We start from the raw sequence: 22,428 nt of genomic DNA on the forward strand, positions 1-22,428 counted from the left end.
TATCAATAGGCATATACCAGAACCTCCTCGAACTAGGGCTGAATTCCCAGCTGAACGACGCAGCTTCTATCCTCACCACCAGCAACAAGCAAGAGCGCCTATGAACTTCAGACCTGAGCACACTCGAGGTAAAGATGCAGGACAAAGCGGACCATCACGATATAGGCACCAGGAGACACGGACTTGTTTCTATTGCAACAGAGTTGGTCATATAGTAAGGGACTGCAGGACAAAGCAGAGGGACCAGTACAGAGACAGGAACCAGAATCAACACGGAGGTTCTTCATCCCACAACAACCCGGCTTCGGAAAACTAATAAGGCCCTCCCACGACAAAAGGGGGAGGGCCCCTGATAGTATATACCTTTGTCAAGGAGACGTGTACATAGAAGCCCAAGTCGGTAGCCGGCCTTCCGAGTTTATGTTGATTGACACAGGCTCCTCTCAAAACCTCATTTCATCAGAACACCTAAAAGACCTAGGAATTGAACAGAGAAACCTCAACAAGTACACGGCGAACCTTGCCGGAGTCACAGGTACTAAAGTCATCGTTCGTGGCTCCATTGAACTGAGCATTAAAATCAACAGGACAACCATGAAGTCCAAATTCATCGTGATCGACAACCCCCTTCCTCACATTATCCTCGGAATTCCCTTCATCAGTGGCCACCACCTGGTCATTGACTACCAACACAGGAGGCTCCAAAACGAGGACTTCACAACGCCACTGATCTCGCTATCAGCTATTAATCAAGTGGAGGACACCAGCCAGGAACATGAACACAAGGAGCGGACGGACAAGATCTGTGAAGCACTGGATCTCGAGAGCAGCTCGCTGAACAAAGCTCAAAGACAACAGGTACGAAATCTCATCGCTAGATACTCACACGTGTTCGCACTCAGCAGAGACGAAGTAGGTCAAACTCACTTGGTAGAACACACCATTCCATTGACATCTGATGTCCCTGTTAGGTGTAAATACCGTCCAGTACCACTTCACGCTATTGATGATTGTGTTGAGGAGATTGAAGCTCTCCTAAGGAGAGGGGTTATCGAAAGAACGGACTCTGATTACAGTTCACCGGTCGTCATCGTGAAGAAGCCTAACAAGTTTAGAATCTGTGTCGACTACAGGGAGCTCAACAAGATCTCGATCGCCAGCAGAGCAGCACTACCAGCTCTCAGCACACTCACCTCAACGTTTCATGGATGCAAGTACTTCTGCAGCCTTGACCTACGAGAAGCGTTCTACCAAGTCCCTATCAAGGAGGAACACCGGGACAGAACAGCGTGGACGATCCCCTCTATCGGACACTTCCGCAACATAGTTATGAGCTTGGGGCTCAAAGGATGCCCAGCAACGATGCAGTCACTCTTGGATAGACTACTTGAAGGCCTGAGAGATAAAGCAGCAGGCTACGTTGATGACATCATCGCAGGTGGAATAACATTTGAGGAGATGTTTGAGTTACTAGCAGAACTGTTCAGACGTCTGGAATCTGCAGGTCTGAAACTCCACCCGGATAAGTGCAGACTATTCCAGAAGAAAGTATCCTTTGCAGGAGCAAACCTCACCGAAGATGGAATTGAAGTAGACCCAAAGAAGATTGAGGCAATTCAGGATATGTGTCTCCCAAAGACGAAGAAAATGATGATGGCACTTTTAGGAAGTTTCAATTGGTTCAGGAATGTAGTCAAAGATTTTGCTGAACTGACACGACCAATGATCAACACCCTCAAGGAACCTAAGTTCGTCCTCACCGAAGACGCAACAGAGAGCATCAAGAAGTTAAAAGACGCCTTGACCAAGGCACCCATCCTAATATATCCTATCACGACAGAACCTCTTCACCTCTTTACGGATAGTAGCTCGTATTGTATTGGTGGTTCGATAGGCCACATGATTGACGGACAGTTCTACCCGATCTCCTATGGGTCAAAGATACTCTCTCCAGCCGAGAGAGCCTACCCCACCTTCAAACGAGAGTTACTGGCCCTCAAGCACTTCGCCACCCACTGGAGGTTCTACACCATCGGAAAACCCTTCATTGTTCATGTGGATCACAAGGCTATATCACAGGACAAGTTTCTCCGAAAGACCAACTGTGACGTCCTTCTGTCCTGGATTATGGAGCTAGAAGAGTATGATTTTAAGATCACCTACACGAAGGGCGACGACATGGGGCTACCCGACGCACTCTCAAGACTACCCCAGGAAAGTGATATGCTCTACGAGTGGTGGGAAGACAGATTCTCTTCAGTGGAAAAGAAAGAAGAATTTCTGGAGACAATCAAGACAAATCAGAATGAGTATGAAGCAATGAGTCTCCGGCCACACGTCATCAACCCAGTTTCAGTGGACACGGAAAGCTCGTCTGATAGTGATCATGATAGTGACGCTCCCTGCAGCAGATGTTCACACCCCTCGCCGACAGGTCACTCCTCGTCGTCGGGATCACAAGGCGGTCAGTCGACTCTCTGCAAGAAGGAAAAGAAGAAGAAGCAGAAGAAACCATCAAGTCACGTATCCCTGACAAATTCTGTGACATTCGTTAATGATCGAGCATCAGAGACCGAAGAAGATGAAGAGGAGCAAAGCACAGGACCAGTAGGCTCATTTGATAACCCTATACCAGCGCCAAACGTTAGCAGTGAAACTTTGCTCGAGGCACAACTAGAAAACGAGACCCTTAGTACCGTGAGGTCATGGTTCGTGAATGGAAAGCCAGAGAAGAGAGAGACAACCGAGTTCAACGAAGACCTGCGTCAGTACTACAGCTGTTTTGAATCTCTCACTGTGAATAAGAAGGATCTTCTCTGCTTTAAATGGAAGGGTACGAAGAAGTATAGGCTCCTTATCTGCGTACCGAAGGAGTTAAAGGAAGAAATGATGTATAACAACCACGACATCCCGGCATCGGGTCACCTAGGACCAGCCAAAACTCTGGAGAGACTGAGGAACTCATTTTTCTGGCCAAAGATGAAGACAGAAGTTCAGCTCTATTGCAATACTTGTAAAAGGTGTTTTCTGCCTAACCTGGCGTATAAAGCAAAGCCCAAAGCAGAACTCCACCCATTCTCGGCGGCTAGGCCGAACGAACTTGTGTGCATCGACCTTATTGGACCTCTATCACGAGTTGCGCAGTACAAGTGGTGCCTAACCATGGTCGACAAATTTACGAACTGGGTTGTTGCAGTACCACTTACCGATGCCAAGTCACCAACCATTGCAAGGGCCCTAATTAACTCATGGATAGTCAACCACGGAGTGCCTGAACGAATTCTATCCGACCAAGGAGCCAACCTTGACGCCAGCAAAGTGATGAAGGAGCTGTACAACGTGCTGCAGATCCAGAAGTCAAGAACGACAGCATACAAACCCTCAACTAACGGCCTCGCAGAGAACAAGAACAAGCAGATAAAGGTGGCACTCACAAAGTATATTGGGGAGAATCCCGACCAATGGCCAGAGAGAAGAGAATAGGGGCCGTGACCTTCGCTATGAACACCAGCGTCTGCAAATCGTCCGGTTTCACACCTTTTCTCCTACTCCACGGAAGAGAAGCCAGAGTGCCTAACGATCTCGTCTTTGGAACTACTTCGTCGGAATACTATCAATCCCAACATCATCTTGCTTCTCGACTTTATCACCAGTTGAAAGATACGTGGGAGCTCGCAGCAAAGAACATAAAGAGGGCTCAGCAGCAGCAGAAGCGATACTATGACAAGTGTGTGAGATTGACGGAGTACAACGTTGGGGACAAAGTGATGATTTATGTGCCTGCGATAAAGCCAGGCAGAGAGTATAACAAGTTCAAGCTACCTCTTACCGGTCCACACACGATTGTTCGAAAGCTAGGGACGGTCAACTTCGAAATTGTGTCAGACGAAACAGGGAAAGAACAGGTGGTACATTTCGACAAAATCCGGAAACTACCAACCAACTTCAGAACAGACCCTATGCTGACAAACCCAGTGGAACCAGACGAGGAGGAAAACCCAGAGGAGAGTATCAGTGATTCAGATGATGACGCTTGGTCCCCAGACTACAGCTACTATGGCCAGACGGCAACACATACGGAACCAGTCGCTGCAACCAGCAGGACAGACGAACCAATGCACCAGGACGTGCCAGAGGACGACAATGATGACGACAATGATGAGCAGAATGCAGCGGAACCTCATGATTCGCAACAGTCCCAGGAACCTAACGCTCAAACTTCCAATGCCAATGACAGGGCTACAAGGAGAGCCGGTTTGAGACCCAAGGCAGTGCTACGAGCCCCAGCGAGGAACTACGATATAAGCAGAATATCATGCATCACTGAGCAGCGACCATACTACTAATCCCCATCCCACAATGCGGACTCCTAAGAACCCTCCTCAAATCTCGGCCCAAGTTGGCACGTATCAGATTCGCCACCAACATGATCCAGCACTAGGAATGAGTCCTGGTTAACGGGATGCAACGTACACCCGGTTAACCCCGACAAGACGATCTTTGTGCTGGTCATGATCAGAAAGCCTATCTGATCGGTCAACAAGGAATACGACATCCCTTTTCCTCCAAAGTTAATGCTCTCCTCATCAGCTCATCGTTTCGCATTGGCTACCACAATTGGTTTTCGTCTATTGTGCAGGAAGACACAGTCCCCGAACGTCGCAGCCGACAGTGGCTCCTCGAAAGCCCACACAAAAGGAACAGCTGATGAACCTATGATCAAGAAGCAGAAGGAGATATACCCTAACATCCCTGAAATCATGCGTTATAAAAAGTGAACTGTATCAGTATTGTAACATTTTGTTTTTAAATTATCATAAGGACTTATAGCGATATATGTTTTGACCAGTCTGATCCACACCGCCCTATATTTTTGGGGAGGGGGTGGTGTAGGGATCCCAGATATTGGTCGGTTTAAAGTTAACGGTATTTGGTTCCAAGTTCAAACCGTTTTATGTTCAGTGTCAATAGCCATTGCGATCTCAAGCAATTATTTGGCTCATTAGTTAAACCGTTTTTAAGCTTAATTAAGCAACGCCACACACTGATTAGATATTTCAGATATACCGTTAGTATTGCCTCGCAAGCAATCAGCCCATATAAATAGTTAGAGTTTTGGAGTAAAGTATTCCCACATTTTCCCTATTCCCTTTAGTCGGTCTTGTTTATACGTGTTGTTCTATTCCCTAATATATCCTTTTGTTCTAACGTTGTTATCCTCCTCGTTTCTCTTTGTTTGATCCTTCTCAAAGTAAAGAACGCAAAGTAAATTCAAGTAGGAACACGGCAAACCTACATGTAGGGGGTAGTGGAGGGACAGAGCATCTTCAATATGAACGTGAGTTATGTAGGGGGTAGTGGAGGGACAGAGCATCTTCAATATGAACGTGAGTTATGTAGGGGGTAGTGGAGGGACAGAGCATCTTCAATATGAACGTGAGTTATGTAGGGGGTAGTGGAGGGACAGAGCATCTTCAATATGAACGTGAGTTATGTAGGGGGTAGTGGAGGGACAGAGCATCTTCAATATGAACGTGAGTTATGTAGGGGGTAGTGGAGGGACAGAGCATCTTCAATATGAACGTGAGTTATGTAGGGGGTAGTGGAGGGACAGAGCATCTTCAATATGAACGTGAGTTATGTAGGGGGTAGTGGAGGGACAGAGCATCTTCAATATGAACGTGAGTTATGTAGGGGGTAGTGGAGGGACAGAGCATCTTCAATATGAACGTGAGTTATGTAGGGGGTAGTGGAGGGACAGAGCATCTTCAATATGAACGTGAGTTATGGTTATACTCCTCGTCCAAACCTATCATGACTAAGAGTTGTTAACTTTACATATTGGTGGCTAGTGAGACTCTATACTTCTAGTTCTATATATATCCTCTACACGCAGGTACGCGGGAAGAGAGGGAATATAGTACAGGTTTACCCGGCTGTGGAGTACGACTTCGCTCCGAACCGAGTACAGATGAAGACTGGGGACTACGTACATATCCAGTTAGTGACTATTATATACACACACCCAGTTAGTGACTGTTATATACAGTATACACACACCCAGTTAGTGACTATTATATACACACGCCCAATTAGTGACTATTATATATGGACACGTTCATTTGAGTTTGAGGATATTGGTAAATATAAGTGACCCTATTAAATGGCACAGTGTAGTTGAAATTGTCACACTATGAAATTACATAAACCCTTGATGGTTAGGATAATCGTATCATCCTCTAGGCTAACTTTGTCACATAACGATATCTTAATCAGGTGATAAGATATCGCCTAAATAAGGCCGGCACGGAAATGGTTACATTGTCACACTATAAACATGTGACGGAGTAAATATGGACCCCTTGCTGCCGTTTTTGACCAAATTTTTGAGTGTCCAGTTGATTGGATGGGTACATATGACCATTACCTACATATTTGACGACTTTTTTCGTTAGATGGTGCACTCAGGTTTACTCTGTCACACATTAAAGAAAATATGTGATGAATGTTTAGGGCACCCTGATAAGCAATGCTGAGTAGTGTAGGTTTATTTGATGGCATGAAAGTGCTGGGAATTGTTATTATATCATATAGTCGTAAGGAATTAAAACACAGAAGGCACAACCAAGTTTACTTTGTCACATAATCTTGATGATACCTGAACATGTGTGAAATTGAACAAATAATGATATACCAGCTTAAACCCCTTATATTACATACTATGGATCAAACAACACTGCTAGTACCATGCACCAGTCACATGAATCATTATCAGGTGGTAATATGTTAACAGTGTCACAATTAAACTACCACAACATGGTCAAAAATAGGGTAATTTCGTCACACAAAAATTATTATAACTCTGTTAGCTCCTTGCTGGCAAAATAACAAGTTTATCGAAAAATGTTTGATGATTAAGTTTCATAGTATTCTAATAGAGGTATAGTTCTTCAAAATAGGGGCAAGACATGTTTACTTTGTCACATCAGTTATTATAAGAGTTAGGTAATCGTCATCAGATTAAAAGATATTTTTCGTAGTTTGGATCGATTAATATACCTGTAATAAAGCACCCTATGCCAATTTTAACGTGCACTATCTTGATATTGTTGGGGCAGGGAAAGTTAATTTTGTCACATTTTCAGTGTCATTGACAAATTAATCTAAAATTGTTAAAATTGAGCTCTGATGTTCTGGACAATATTCTTCCAATCGTTTCTGAAAGAATGTTGAATTCTAATAGAGTTATAGATCTTCAAAATAGGGGCAAGACATGTTTACTTTGTCACATCAGTTATTATAAGAGTTAGGTAATCGTCATCACATTAACATATATTTTGTAGTTTGGATTGATTTATATAGGCAATAAAGCATTCTAGTATGCCAATTTTAACACACTATCTTGATATTGTTGGGGCAGGGAAAGTTAATTTTGTCACATTTTTAGTGACTTTGAAAAATTTAACCTAAAATTGTTAAACTTAAGAATGTTGAATTCTTATAGAGGTATAGAATATAGATCTTCAAAATAGGGGCAAGACATGTTCACTTTGTCACATCAGTTATTATAAGAGTTATTATAAGAGACTATTTCATTCTATAATCATTGTTTTTAACCTATTTACGATTTCGTATAATTTTTTGTGACAATGTAAACATCAACTGATCTGAACTTGCATCAACTACATTGTCATCATATAAAGTTTTCCTGCCTTTCAAACCAAAATCAAATATAAATAATTCGCCCAAAATTTAAAATTTCATATATTGTGACAGAATTAACCTCATTTCCCAATAACCAAGTGCCTGTATTAGCTAACTATTCAAAACGATATATTTTAGGGCTATGATTGGTAGAGCAACCATCAAATAATGAGTTGAAAGGGTTTTTAGGACACCTCACATTAGAATAGAGGTATGGTATCATGAGTGTGACAAAGTTACCCAAATATTGCCTTGTAACCGTTCGATCCGTGCCCATTAACCAATGTTGTATCATAATTGTAAGATTGACCTAATTTACTATACTTCAGACCAAGGAATGATAATTAGACAACTGCAGTTAACTAAGTCACACAAAATGTGACATTTGAACCATTATAGTGCCTAACAACAATAGATTTTCTTTCTGAGCGGTGCATATGGGAGTATGGGTTACGTGGCTAATGTTCAGAACTTCTGAACATGCTAGGTTAATAGATGTCAAAATTAAGCCACTATCGTCGAAAACGCTATTATTTTTGTTTACCAATATCCTCAAACTCAAATGAACGTGTCCATATACACACACCCAGTTAGTGACTATTATATACACACACCCAGTTAGTGACTATTATATACACACACCCAGTTAGTGACTATTATATACACACACCCAGTTAGTGACTATTATATACACACACCCAGTTAGTGACTATTATATACACACACCCAGTTAGTGACTATTATATACACACACCCAGTTAGTGACTATTATATACACACATCCAGTTAGTGACTATTATATACACACCCAGTTAGTGACTATTATATACACACACCCAGTTAGTGACTATTATATACCTAATACACATCCAGTTAGTGACTACGTACGTAGTACATCCATACCAACATACTTTTCGCATAAGGTTGTAATACAATAATACTAAACCGATGCGGGCAAGGTATCGGTTAAGTTTTATAGTTGGACAATGTGATAGTGTGATAGTTAACATACCAAGTTATGAGTAGCTCAAACTGCCCCTACTTACTTACCACGGTAAGTTACCGTGAGAGAGATGTATAAACTGTAGAATAATAGAAGGAATGTTCTACTGTAATTTACAAGGCATGCTAAATACGCACCGAAAAAAACTTAACTGCACAAAGTAAGAGCTTGAGTAATGACATAAATCCTAGACAGTCAACAAATCTCTAATTTTATGTATGTCATAAAACAATGAGTATACACATTACACAATAGTGACCACATGTTGTTGTGACCAACATAATAGTGTGTCAATAACAAGAAGATGGTATGTCAATAAATTATAACCAAACAATCTGACCACATGATACTGTCCACAAAGCGACAAATAATAAAAGCTTTAAATAATTACATGCTACTTTATTTAAATAAAGTAGCATGTAGCAGACTATTGTGCTAATATTAGAATTTCTTACCAATGGAAATTATTAAGTTTTAATATGCTGGCTCGATCTGTGATGGGATCTGTATAACAGTGTACCTAGCATTAAAACAAAGCAGTATAGATACCACTTACCTTCAGATGGACAGGGTCGGACAATAATCCGGGTAACAATGACGGACAGGGCAGACAAGGCACTGACCGGAGCAACATGATCCTAATCAGGAACATTACTTACGACAAAGCCGGAGCTCTACCTGAACAAACATCAGGTTCTCAGCTTTAACACATAAATAATATCAACTATACATATTCCGGGGGGAGCCCCCTACATATTCCGGGGGGAGCCCCCCCCCCCCCCCCTCCATATTCCCCTTTCTTCTGAAGACATTTGAGATGATCACTGAAATGATTGATTATGAAATCCAATTAAGTGAATCAGAATAAAAAGTTATCAATACTTGCACTTCACCGTTCCCTTCCAATGAACCTAACAAAATGTCGCAGCAAATGAACAGCAAGGACATTGGTCGAGCAACTATCCAATAGAGATTACAAATGATACTACCTTCCTGGGCCTTGCCAAGGAGGACATCATTGCAGCTGCTCTTATAGAACAAAGTGAGTTATTGCAGCTGCTCTTATAGAACAAAGTGAGTTATTGCAGCTGCTCTAATAGAACAAAGTGAGTTAATGGAAATCAGTTCTTCTCCAATATATTTTCACCAAATTCCGATAAATATTTAATTGTAACTGTAGACAGTGCACCCCCTGCCCCTAGTAACTCTGCATATACACAGCTCAGTTCGGAGGTGACATGGAGGAGCTGGATGATGCTGGTACTTACTACAACATGGGACTGAGACGGATCACTAGTCCGGGGGTCTACAACTACATGTGTACCAGAAACAACAACTTCAGTAACAGATCTCAGAAAGGTGAAACAGATGCGGATACTGGTGGGGAGGTGCCTCATCTCCCCACCAGAATAAACATGTATACATCTTGTGAAAACTGGAAAATTTAAATGTGACAACTGCAGCATGTTAACATTACAACTGCAATATGTTAACGTAATACCTGCAGTATGTTAACATTGCAACTGTACTATGTTAACGTAATACCTGCAGTTTGTTATTGTTAACATTACAACTGTAATCTGTTAACGTAATACATACCTGCAGTATTTTAACATTACAACTGTAATATGTTAACATAATACATACCTACAGTATGTTAACATTGCAACTGTTATATGTTAACGTAATACCTGCAGTATGTTAACATTGCAACTATTATATGTTAACATAATACCTGCAGTATGTTAACATTACAACTGTAATATGTTAACGTAATACCTACAGTATGTTAACATTGCAACTGTAATATGTTAACGTAATACCTGCAGTATGTTAACATTAAAACTACAGGCCGGATAGTGATAACATCAGCGCCGTTCGTACAAAAGAAGATTGGAGCTTCCGGGGGAGAGATGGAGTTACCGAACGGGTAGGGAACATTAGTAACTTCAAATATTTGTCATATTGTTGCGCTATGGACGGGTAAGAAACATTAGTAACTTCAAATATTTGTCATATTGTTGCGCTATGAACGGGTAGGGAACATTAGTAACTTCAAATATTTGTCATATTGTTGCGCTATGAACGGGTAAGAAACATTAGTAACTTCAAATATTTGTCATATTGTTGCGCTATGAACGGGTAGGGAACATTAGTAACTTCAAATATTTGTCATATTGTTGCGCTATGAACGGGTAGGGAACATTAGTAACTTCAAATATTTGTCATATTGTTGCGCTATGAACGGGTAGGGAACATTAGTAACTTCAAATATTTGTCATATTGTTGCGCTATGAACGGGTAGGAAACATTAGTAACTTCAAATATTTGTCATATTGTTGCGCTACGAACGGGTAAGAAACATTAGTAACTTCAAATATTTGTCATATTGTTGCGCTATGAACGGGTAAGAAACATTAGTAACTTCAAATATTTGTCATATTGTTGCGCTATGAACGGGTAAGAAACATTAGTAACTTCATATATTTGTCATATTGTTGCGCTATGAACGGGTAAGAAACATTAGTAAATTCAAATATTTGTCATATTGTTGCGCTATGAACGGGTAAGAAACATTAGTAACTTCAAATATTTGTCATATTGTTGCGCTATGAACGGGTAAGAAACATTAGTAACTTCAAATATTTGTCATATTGTTGCGCTATGAACGGGTAAGAAACATTAGTAACTTCAAATATTTGTCATATTGTTGCGCTATGAACGGGTAAGAAACATTAGTAACTTCATATATTTGTCATATTGTTGCGCTATGAACGGGTAAGAAACATTAGTAAATTCAAATATTTGTCATATTGTTGCGCTATGAACGGGTAAGAAACATTAGTAACTTCAAATATTTGTCATATTGTTGCGCTATGAACGGGTAAGAAACATTAGTAACTTCAAATATTTGTCATATTGTTGCGCTATGAACGGGTAAGAAACATTAGTAACTTCAAATATTTGTCATATTGTTGCGCTATGAACGGGTAAGAAACATTAGTAACTTCATATATTTGTCATATTGTTGCGCTATGAACGGGTAAGAAACATTAGTAAATTCAAATATTTGTCATATTGTTGCGCTATGAACGGGTAAGAAACATTAGTAAATTCAAATATTTGTCATATTGTTGCGCTATGAACGGGTAAGAAACATTAGTAACTTCAAATATTTGTCATATTGTTGCGCTATGAACGGGTAAGAAACATTAGTAACTTCAAATATTTGTCATATTGTTGCGCTATGAACGGGTAAGAAACATTAGTAACTTCATATATTTGTCATATTGTTGCGCTATGAACGGGTAAGAAAAATTAGTAAATTCAAATATTTGTCATATTGTTGCGCTATGAACGGGTAAGAAACATTAGTAACTTCAAATATTTGTCATATTGTTGCGCTATGAACGGGTAAGAAACATTAGTAACTTCAAATATTTGTCATATTGTTGCGCTATGAACGGGTAAGAAACATTAGTAAATTCAAATATTTGTCATATTGTTGCGCTATGAACGGGTAAGAAACATTAGTAACTTCAAATATTTGTCATATTGTTGCGCTATGAACGGGTAGGGAACATTAGTAACTTCAAATATTTGTCATATTGTTGCGCTATGAACGGGTAAGAAACATTAGTAACTTCAAATATTTGTCATATTGTTGCGCTATGAACGGGTAGGGAACATTAGTAACTTCAAATATTTGTCATATTGTTGCGCTATGAACGGGTAGGGAACATTAGTAACTTCAAATATTTGTCATATTGTTGCGCTATGGACGGGTAAGAAACATTAGTAACTTCAAATATTTGTCATATTGTTGCGCTATGAACGGGTAGGGAACATTAGTAACTTCAAATATTTGTCATATTGTTGCGCTATGAACGGGTAAGAAACATTAGTAACTTCAAATATTTGTCATATTGTTGCGCTATGAACGGGTAGGGAACATTAGTAACTTCAAATATTTGTCATATTGTTGCGCTATGAACGGGTAGGGAACATTAGTAACTTCAAATATTTGTCATATTGTTGCGCTATGAACGGGTAGGGAACATTAGTAACTTCAAATATTTGTCATATTGTTGCGCTATGAACGGGTAGGAAACATTAGTAACTTCAAATATTTGTCATATTGTTGCGCTACGAACGGGTAAGAAACATTAGTAACTTCAAATATTTGTCATATTGTTGCGCTATGAACGGGTAAGAAACATTAGTAACTTCAAATATTTGTCATATTGTTGCGCTATGAACGGGTAAGAAACATTAGTAACTTCATATATTTGTCATATTGTTGCGCTATGAACGGGTAAGAAACATTAGTAAATTCAAATATTTGTCATATTGTTGCGCTATGAACGGGTAAGAAACATTAGTAACTTCAAATATTTGTCATATTGTTGCGCTATGAACGGGTAAGAAACATTAGTAACTTCAAATATTTGTCATATTGTTGCGCTATGAACGGGTAAGAAACATTAGTAACTTCAAATATTTGTCATATTGTTGCGCTATGAACGGGTAAGAAACATTAGTAACTTCATATATTTGTCATATTGTTGCGCTATGAACGGGTAAGAAACATTAGTAAATTCAAATATTTGTCATATTGTTGCGCTATGAACGGGTAAGAAACATTAGTAACTTCAAATATTTGTCATATTGTTGCGCTATGAACGGGTAAGAAACATTAGTAACTTCAAATATTTGTCATATTGTTGCGCTATGAACGGGTAAGAAACATTAGTAACTTCAAATATTTGTCATATTGTTGCGCTATGAACGGGTAAGAAACATTAGTAACTTCATATATTTGTCATATTGTTGCGCTATGAACGGGTAAGAAACATTAGTAAATTCAAATATTTGTCATATTGTTGCGCTATGAACGGGTAAGAAACATTAGTAAATTCAAATATTTGTCATATTGTTGCGCTATGAACGGGTAAGAAACATTAGTAACTTCAAATATTTGTCATATTGTTGCGCTATGAACGGGTAAGAAACATTAGTAACTTCAAATATTTGTCATATTGTTGCGCTATGAACGGGTAAGAAACATTAGTAACTTCATATATTTGTCATATTGTTGCGCTATGAACGGGTAAGAAAAATTAGTAAATTCAAATATTTGTCATATTGTTGCGCTATGAACGGGTAAGAAACATTAGTAACTTCAAATATTTGTCATATTGTTGCGCTATGAACGGGTAAGAAACATTAGTAACTTCAAATATTTGTCATATTGTTGCGCTATGAACGGGTAAGAAACATTAGTAAATTCAAATATTTGTCATATTGTTGCGCTATGAACGGGTAAGAAACATTAGTAACTTCAAATATTTGTCATATTGTTGCGCTATGAACGGGTAAGAAACATTAGTAAATTCAAATATTTGTCATATTGTTGCGCTATGAACGGGTAAGAAACATTAGTAAATTCAAATATTTGTCATATTGTTGCGATATGAACGGGTAAGAAACATTAGTAAATTCAAATATTTGTCATATTGTTGCGCTATGAACGGGTAAGAAACATTAGTAAATTCAAATATTTGTCATATTGTTGCGCTATGTTCACTATTCAATAACGTTAAGGAGAGCAGATCACCTGAACAACTATTAGAGGTTATACTAAACACTAAACAGATGGAGATAATCTAGACAAAGTATCACCTCTAGTACACTGAACCTCTATCAGGGACGCTTCCCTCACGATAGACCCTGAAGCTCTGGACTCAGCAGTGCTGTTCTATATCGAGGAGAACAAGGGAACACTTGAGAAGAGTACAGAGGAAGAAAACAACACCAGGAAGAAGAGACAGGCCAGTGGTAAGGCCATGCTCCTTTATAATATATAATAGTGTATAATAGTGTGCACCTTATAGAACTAAAGAAGAAAAGTGACATTTTACATGTTACGAAGGAACTGAACACGTACCGTGACATGATAAGCTGTTCTGAAACATTTCATCACAATTATTCACAAAAGAGGCCAAGGACCTACGATTTCTGACAATAAATGTTAAAATATACATAGCATCGAACCATAATCCTCCTACAATTATGCATACCAGGAGAAGCTGCCCCGGAGAAGATAGAAGACGATCTGTCTACAGAAGATGACGCCGACACGGGCTCCAGTGCATCTCAGATCATCAGCGTCTATCCTCTGGAGTTAAGAGTGGAGAAGAGCAAGGCTCATCTTAGGATCAAAGTTAGTATTAACTTTTATCTGGAAGGTTGTGTTCGTTTCTTGACATGAATTCCTAGGCGAAATAGCTTTACTTTTGATATTATAAGTTCAAATGTAACAAGTTGAAAAAAGCAGCCTATTCTATACTCCAGTATGAAGCTGACACAGCAGACACTACATTTGTTGCCATGGTTACGGACCAAGGAACCTACGCCTCACTTCCTGACTCCCGGATTGAATCTATGGATAGTGGAAATGCCAAATTCAAAATATCAGGAGGTGGAAAATATCAGGTAAGGAACCTAATACATATAATATATTAATATATAATAGGGATCTGGTATAATTAATTATAATGAGTGAGAGGACTGAGGAGCCTTTTAAAATGATAACATTGAGGACTCTCCTAATTGATAACTTCACTAATTGATTTTAAGTTCCTAATTACAACTTCAAATTTCAGGTCCTCAAATACCCCTACGTACCAGTTATCATTGCTTTCTGCATTCTGGCAATCGTCTTGTCAGCTCTTATCATAGGTATTTATTCCTTAGTAATCATTAGTTTATTAGTTTATTAGTTAGTATAACTCTCTTAATCTTAGTAGTCATTATTTACTAATAGTCAACTGTTTGCTTTAATTTGTTTATTTAATAATAATATAACTGCTCAGGTTTGGTGATATTCTTCTGGAAGAACCCTCAAGCTAGATACAGGGTTAAGAGGCTGCTCGGTCAAGACGTGTAATCCTCAACTCACATTTACAACCCTACTTCTAAGCCATTTTTTGATAATAGCCGTTAAACACAGTGAAGTGATTATAAATATCACTTTTAGAATAGATTTGATATTGGCTGCGTTTGTTACGTGGAATAAACACGATTTTAGAGATCTACAATCAGGGAACGGCTACCGTGATATGAAAGACATTGTACACGATACTGTTAAAGTTGGCACTTACTTAACATTCAAATCCGTCATCATCATATTTTCAATTGTCATATTTATTTTTCTGTTTGCTAGAATTAAAACAGTTTCTCTGAATTTAGATAAATATAAAAATACATCAGCTCTTCTAATCTAAAATAAAATAAAATCTCCCCCCGATCAAAACAGTTTTAAAGTTTTAAATAAAATGAATTGAACTACTCTATACCTCGCAATATTCTGACAAAAACTAACTCTCAATGTAATATCTAAAAACACAGTCAAAGTGGTCTTTAGTCGTTAAGAAAGCCCCAAGGATCCTTCTCCAAGGACCTATCATCCTTCTTTAGGGTTTCTAGAACTATTTGCTTCAAAACTTCGTAAATAGCTGACTTGGTGAATCCTAACACGGAATCAGCCTCTTTATCACTGGAAATATATTATACTTGTAAGTAAGAATCTTAAAACCATTCGAAGAGAACAAGAAAAACATTCATTACAGCAGATATTAAAAGACTGATGTTAAAAATCCAGACAGAAGGAGGGGATGGTTTCTGAAAATCCCCTAAGAAACTATACTTACGGTATAACTTGTAGATGGTCTATAGTTATCCAAGGGTTAGCGTCTGAGTGCTGCGCTTGTTGTTCTGATTAACTTTTCCTATCATTACAACCTAAAGTATACAGAATTGTTTGCCATAAGACTCAAATTTTTGAAGTTTTGTGGCGTAAAACTGAAATAATGCTTCATATGAACAATTTATAGAATATATTGCTTTACAAGTCGTATGAAAATAAATAAGAACTACACACACCAGTAATTTGTATATAAATCTAAATATAAATGTAATTGTAAAGTAATTAACTAAAGTACCTGATCGCCTAGTTTGACCGTATTGTTTCTGAGAAGGAAAGGAACGCAGCTAAAGTGAACAGGGGCTCCATCCCCGCACACTACACGTCCTTTACTCGGACCTGTTTCACAAGTCACATTAGAAGACTATTAGAAGTATTTTGGAAGAAAAATTAAGAAAAATTAGGGTTAGATCAATAACTGTAAGGTAACTGGAGCAGGGGGAAAGTTTAACAATAAAAAATAAAACAATTTGCTTACCTCTCTTTCCCCCGTGTTGTAGATTCACCAGTTTAGCTCTTATTAGAACGAAGTTGCCCCGAAACTGAGGAATATCTGTCCCTTTGATAATCTTGGGCATGTCACTTATCTTTCTCATCGACTTAGCCCCAGACTGTAAAATAGGGTAACAATAAAGTTGATAAAATATGAGATATGTATATGTAATCTGCCTGGAGGCCTTCAGGTGATAAATACTGTAAACATCAGATTAAATCACAGGATGCACTACATATAGAATTCGTTGTAACTTTGTTTGAAAAGCATTAATAGACTGCGTGTACTGTGTCGGAACCCTGATAAGCGGTAATAAGTTGTAGCGCAGCGTCTGAATACATAGGTGTGACCATATATGTTGCATTGAAAGTTCTGAGGATAAGCAGTGTTCACTTCCCTTTCCTTTTTTAATGAGTTTTTGAGCAATTAAACCAAATTCGAGTGAACAACAAGACCAGCTAGCGTCTAGCGAGCATGATATCAAGATGAGGATATATTTGCGGGAATTCTTTATGCGCGCGCTAAGTTTGACTGGCTGCGCGCGTACAAATCATAAAATATAACACCGCGCCCTACTAAGCTCATAAAGAGTAGACCCTTTTGAATTTAGAACGCATAATAGGTTGCCAATCACGACACTGTTCGACAATTTGTCTCAGCCCTAAACACTAAACATGAACAGAAGAACTGCCAAATCCAGTCCCATTATATATTTATACGGACTTAAACTTCCAATATTAATCTTAAGATATGGCTCATAATTAATTTTGATATGATAAGTAATACAAGTATCTACAAGAGTGAAAGGATGTAAACTATACTTACAGGTGATGATGAAGCTAAAAACTTCAAACAAGCTACGTGTCTGGGGTTTAAGTCTTCAATTCGCTCCACTGCTACTATCGTCTGATTATTCATGTTTTTAAAGGGAGTTCCTTCTACTATCACCAGACTACTCTCTACCCTGCATATTTTGTAGATTTCAAATGTGTGTGTGAAATATAAATCGTACATGATAATAAAACAGAAAACTAGAACCTCTAGTGCACTAAAAGTATAATAGCGTTATCAGTATGGTTATAGTATAACACAGTAGAACTGTTCTCAGACGACGTGTCCAGAATCGAACTAACCTGTAGCTAGATTTGAAATGCAAGACAACTTTAGAGCCAGCTTTAGAGAGAGTAGCAGTGGTAGAGGTTGCATTGGAGAGTGTTCCCCAAATTACAATGCTACTTTTTATATGCGTTGGAATGTCCGTTATAAGTACTGTAGGCGAGTACGGTACAGAAGATGCGCCCCTGTAATAGTGTAGTGTAGTGTAGTGTAGTGTAGTGTAGTGTAGTGTAGTGTAGTGTAGTGTAGTGTAGTGTAGTGTAGTGTAGTGTAGTGTAGTGTAGTGTAGTGCAGTGCAGTGCAGTGCAGTGCAATGCAGTGCAGTGGAGTGTAGTGTAGTGTAGTGTAGTGTAGTTAATAATATTGTCAGGGATCGACCGGGGACGAAATTTAGCCGGGGCCGGGGCCGGGACCAAGTTGAATCAGCCGGGGCCGGGATTAACCGGGATTTTGAAATGTTGCCAAGGCCGGGGCCGGGGCCGGGATTGGCTAAAATATGCCGGGGCCGGGGCCGGGATTTTTTAATCTAATTTTGAACATTTTTGAAAGTTTCCGGAAACTCGTATCAATGTGAGCTAGCTTCAAGGTCAACCTAGAAGGCAGCTACACAATGTTTAAAGGTTGAGGAACGATTATTTCTCTTTAATAGTTAAATGTAACTCAGAAAGGCTTTCTTGTAGCCGGACATAGATATTTCGGACACTGAAGCTGACACCGGAAACGAGTAGTCGTCTGTGATCTGATGACTATCATCATCATCTGCATTGAGTCGGCCTCACTCTCTACTGTTTTTTTGCTCCTGAACTAAATTGTTTGACGTTTGTACTAGTTATATGAAAGAAAACGGTACACGAACACATGACTTTACTCGAACTTTTTAATCAACCTCGAACTTTTTAATCAACATTAATATTTTACATTCTTTATAAATTCAAAGTTGAAATTTTCTGAATATCAAACTGGAATGATGTCAAGTCCTCGTATTTATATTTTTCACTCGATCTCATGTTACCGAATATTTTGTGTTTAATTTAAGTCTAAAAATCAAGATAAATTCTGATAATCTATCGATTTAAATTGAGGCAGAAAATACGAGAAATCCCGGCTAAATCCCGGCAAAAATTGACAAAAAGCCGGGGCCGGGATTGGGGGCCTCTGGCCGGGGCCGGGATTTTGGAAATTGTTTTGCCGGGGCCGGGGAAAAAACACAAATCCCGGCCGTATCCGGGGCCGGGATCCCGGTCGATCACTGAATATTGTCATTCAGTTAAAAGAGCACTATTTGATACCTGTTTTCAGCTGGTACAAGGGGAGGGGGCTTGTTTTCAATATTTCTGTGCACTGGTTGATTCGTTATTTCTTTCTCATAGCCGTCCTTTGATTGTCATATTTAACAGTGCCACTCATCATCATAGTAGTAGTAGTCATCATCGACTCTTTGTATCTGATATCACTCGATCCGAATCTATGTTCATTTGATCCTGATCTATGTTCATTTGATCTGATCTATGTTCATTTGATCCTGATCTATGTTCATTTGATCTTGATCTATGTTCATTTGATCCTGATCTATGTTCATTTGATCCTGATCTATGTTCATTTGATCCTGATTTATGTTCATTTGATCCTGATCTATGTTCATTTGATCTGTGATGAGATTTCTGAGAACTATTTGAAATGTTGTCGGACGTGTTTTCTTTATCATTGAGTTTTGACCAGGACTGAGCCACTATCTCATAACTGTCAAACTTCTGCTTACTCTCTGCTTTAGTTTTACCAGCACATCGCTTCTCACATATACCCTGGAAATACAGTAATACAAATATTAAGTATTACTACTAGTATGCAAGTTTAAAGAAACAATTAAACAAACACATCTTAGTATGTGTCCAGTCATACAGTAGTACGTCTGCAACCTTTGAGGATAAATCACTGACCTTTACAGAGATAAAATTAGAAGCATTCATAACGTCGTATTCAGCAGACAAGTCTCCTCTCAGCGCTACTTGTGTAACCCCTGCAATGTTCAACAATTGAAGAGAAGTTAAGTTTTTATAATAATTGGACAACACTAGCCCTGCTACAGTAAAACCCCGATTTACCGCGGGTTTTGGGGAAGGCTAAAACCCGCGGTAAATCGGGTTTGCGTTAAATCAGGGTTTTGGTTTTTGGGGTCCAAAATTGGCCAAAAAGGGTGGGAAAGACCTTTAATCCATAGAATTTTGATAGTCTTACGATTGTACTCAGTAATTTAATAGTATCAACATGTTTGCAGTACATCGCAAATTGTATCGAAATCTGTAATTATCACTAGCTATCAACATCTGTTTGTTCAGATCGGATCACATATTTCCCCTGTAGTACGAACTGACCCTTCTCAAACACAGTGGTGCCCTGTCATAGGAGTACTGACAAGCATCACAGCAGCAAAGGAGTTATACGAGAATATGGTCAGGTGATTCAATAAAGCAATAAGCAGTGTGGAGCACGAGCTCTCCCCCAGAAAAATTCGGGGGAAAGGAAATAACCGAAGTAAATCGGGGCACAGTAAATCGGGGTTTTACTGTATATTGAATAACAAGAGAACAAATCAAAGGTGAATACAAATAAAAGAAGAAGGATATATATTATAACAAAGTCTAAAACCTGTAGAGTCGGAGAAATTAAGAAGTTTAACTCTGCGGCTAATATTCTCAGAGGGCACTATGTAACATCGGGTTATTTTACCCTGCAACTCAACGTACTTCTTCCACGGTTTACCACGGTTCACATCAGCTGTAGTAACTAACTTATACACTATTTCCTGAGTGTATAAAGACAGTTTCAAATTAAAATATATTGCCCATTATATTAGTGATTTAATTTAAATTGAAAGCGGGTCATCTCTTACAATTTAATTAGTTGATTGGACTGGGATGGGTACTAGCCAATGCAGTAGTTATTCATCTATACTTGAACCATACCGAAAACCAGATGAATTTATATAAAATCGAAAAGCCTAAAATCAATTTATGGGTTATTATTAATTATCATACATATTAAAAGCTAGCTATTACCTCTTGAGCAGTGTCAGTACCACTACCACTACTAAGTGGTGCAGACCTGTAGTAAACTGTGGTCTCTTTTGTTGTATTACTCAACCCAGGGGAAGTGCTGTGTGTTTTAGTGAGCAAGTTGTTGTTGTTCTGAATAAAGGCATTTCGCAATGCACTCCGCCCAATAAGGGGTGGTGGTTGGGATTGAATGGACTGGACAGAAATACTATCACTATCAACTTGCTCTAGGTCACTGTTATTTTGGTCACTTGTCAAGCTGAAACTTCCACCTTGATCTGACTCTGACAATATTGAAACACTATCAATCTGAATATCAAGATCACCAATCGATCCCTTCTCTGATGTAGTATCAGCACACTCCTTAAGTTCAGTAGCTCCGATTTCCACTGCATCTTTTCTGCTTGTTAAATTGTTAACAATATTTGGTAATGAGAAAGGATCAGTCCATGTTCCACTTGATGCACACTCATTCACATCTGAAGTAGTGCTGACACTGATGATAGAAACTATGTCATCTTCTCTTTCATGTTCAGAAACTATGTCATCTTCTCTTTTATGTTCAGACTTACTAATCAAGCTTATTTGGTCTGATTCATGATTTGATTCACCATTGGTGGATTTTGGTTGATCAATTGACTGTGATGTTTGGCTATTTCGATATATTGCTTCGGGATCTGTAATCTGTTCAGCTAAGTAGTTGCCATTACAGACTGTTGCTTCCTGTTTGAGATCATTTGTTCCCAACAAATCTAATCTTTGGAGTAAGCAGGGGTCCAAAATACCATTAAAAACCTTATAATCACAGTTAGAGCAGGTCTTGAAGTGATCCAATAGTTCAACAACAGAACCAATCAATTCTGATGGCTGCACCATTGCACTACCTTCTTGCATGTGGCCTATGAGTATTTACAGGTGAGTGTTATAATTGTAATAACAGAACCACCTGTGAACAAATTTAATAAGATCGTTTCTCACCCTGATTAGTAAATAGGGTCTAAAGAACCCCAAAAAATAGTCCAACGCCAATCAATAGGCATCACTTTATACAGCCAATTGGTCATATTGAATCAGGATATGCGGTTGTGTGAAAGTCCATATCTCAGCTCCCAATGGGAGTTCAGAGGTCTACAGCTCCATCAAGATGACTACAATCATCACATTTGGGGGCAAATGATGGTTTGGAAGGATACTCATTGTTGCCCAATTTCGCATCACAATTTGAAGAAAGAAAACAACAAATTAGATAGCACCCTTCAAGTTTGGGTAATTGCTGCAGGCAGGGATACACCAT

General features: G+C 38.8%; 2 protein-coding genes across 3 annotated transcripts in view; one reads left to right on the forward strand and one right to left on the reverse strand.

The window, feature by feature from the left end:
* LOC134821443 (protein DD3-3-like) overlaps positions 1-15,932 on the forward strand; it is a 28,226-nt gene extending 12,294 nt beyond the window's left edge. Inside the window, exons 13-22 of the mRNA XM_063832184.1 lie at positions 5,897-6,000; positions 9,270-9,400; positions 9,636-9,749; positions 9,929-10,066; positions 10,559-10,637; positions 14,415-14,545; positions 14,791-14,930; positions 15,062-15,202; positions 15,373-15,448; positions 15,583-15,932. Coding sequence (XP_063688254.1) covers positions 5,897-6,000; positions 9,270-9,400; positions 9,636-9,749; positions 9,929-10,066; positions 10,559-10,637; positions 14,415-14,545; positions 14,791-14,930; positions 15,062-15,202; positions 15,373-15,448; positions 15,583-15,656 — 1,128 coding nt within the window. The 3' untranslated portion in view covers positions 15,657-15,932. The remainder of the gene's footprint in view (positions 1-5,896; positions 6,001-9,269; positions 9,401-9,635; positions 9,750-9,928; positions 10,067-10,558; positions 10,638-14,414; positions 14,546-14,790; positions 14,931-15,061; positions 15,203-15,372; positions 15,449-15,582) is intronic.
* An 11-nt stretch (positions 15,933-15,943) lies between these two features.
* Positions 15,944-22,038, reverse strand: LOC134820651 (uncharacterized). Of its 2 annotated transcripts, none has more exons than XR_010160908.1 (10): positions 21,138-22,038; positions 20,728-20,884; positions 20,019-20,098; positions 19,371-19,883; positions 18,099-18,266; positions 17,791-17,929; positions 16,951-17,083; positions 16,711-16,811; positions 16,420-16,510; positions 15,944-16,265 (listed from the first exon to the last, which is right to left on the reverse strand). XR_010160908.1 is itself a non-coding variant. In XM_063831156.1 (10 exons), the coding sequence occupies exons 6-9, from the start codon at positions 17,881-17,883 to the stop codon at positions 16,445-16,447; spliced, it is 393 nt and encodes a 130-aa protein (XP_063687226.1). In that variant the 5' UTR covers positions 17,884-17,929; positions 18,099-18,266; positions 19,371-19,883; positions 20,019-20,098; positions 20,728-20,884; positions 21,138-22,035; the 3' UTR covers positions 15,944-16,265; positions 16,420-16,444. The 2 variants fall into 2 exon arrangements, 1 of the variants encoding a protein (XP_063687226.1); XM_063831156.1 differs by having other exon boundaries at positions 21,138-22,035.
* Positions 22,039-22,428: the final 390 nt, after the last annotated feature.

Source organism: Bolinopsis microptera, chromosome 9, assembly GCF_026151205.1.
Source record: "Bolinopsis microptera isolate Bmic1 chromosome 9, MBARI_Bmic_1.0, whole genome shotgun sequence".
NCBI classification, from domain to species: Eukaryota; Metazoa; Ctenophora; class Tentaculata; order Lobata; family Bolinopsidae; genus Bolinopsis; species Bolinopsis microptera.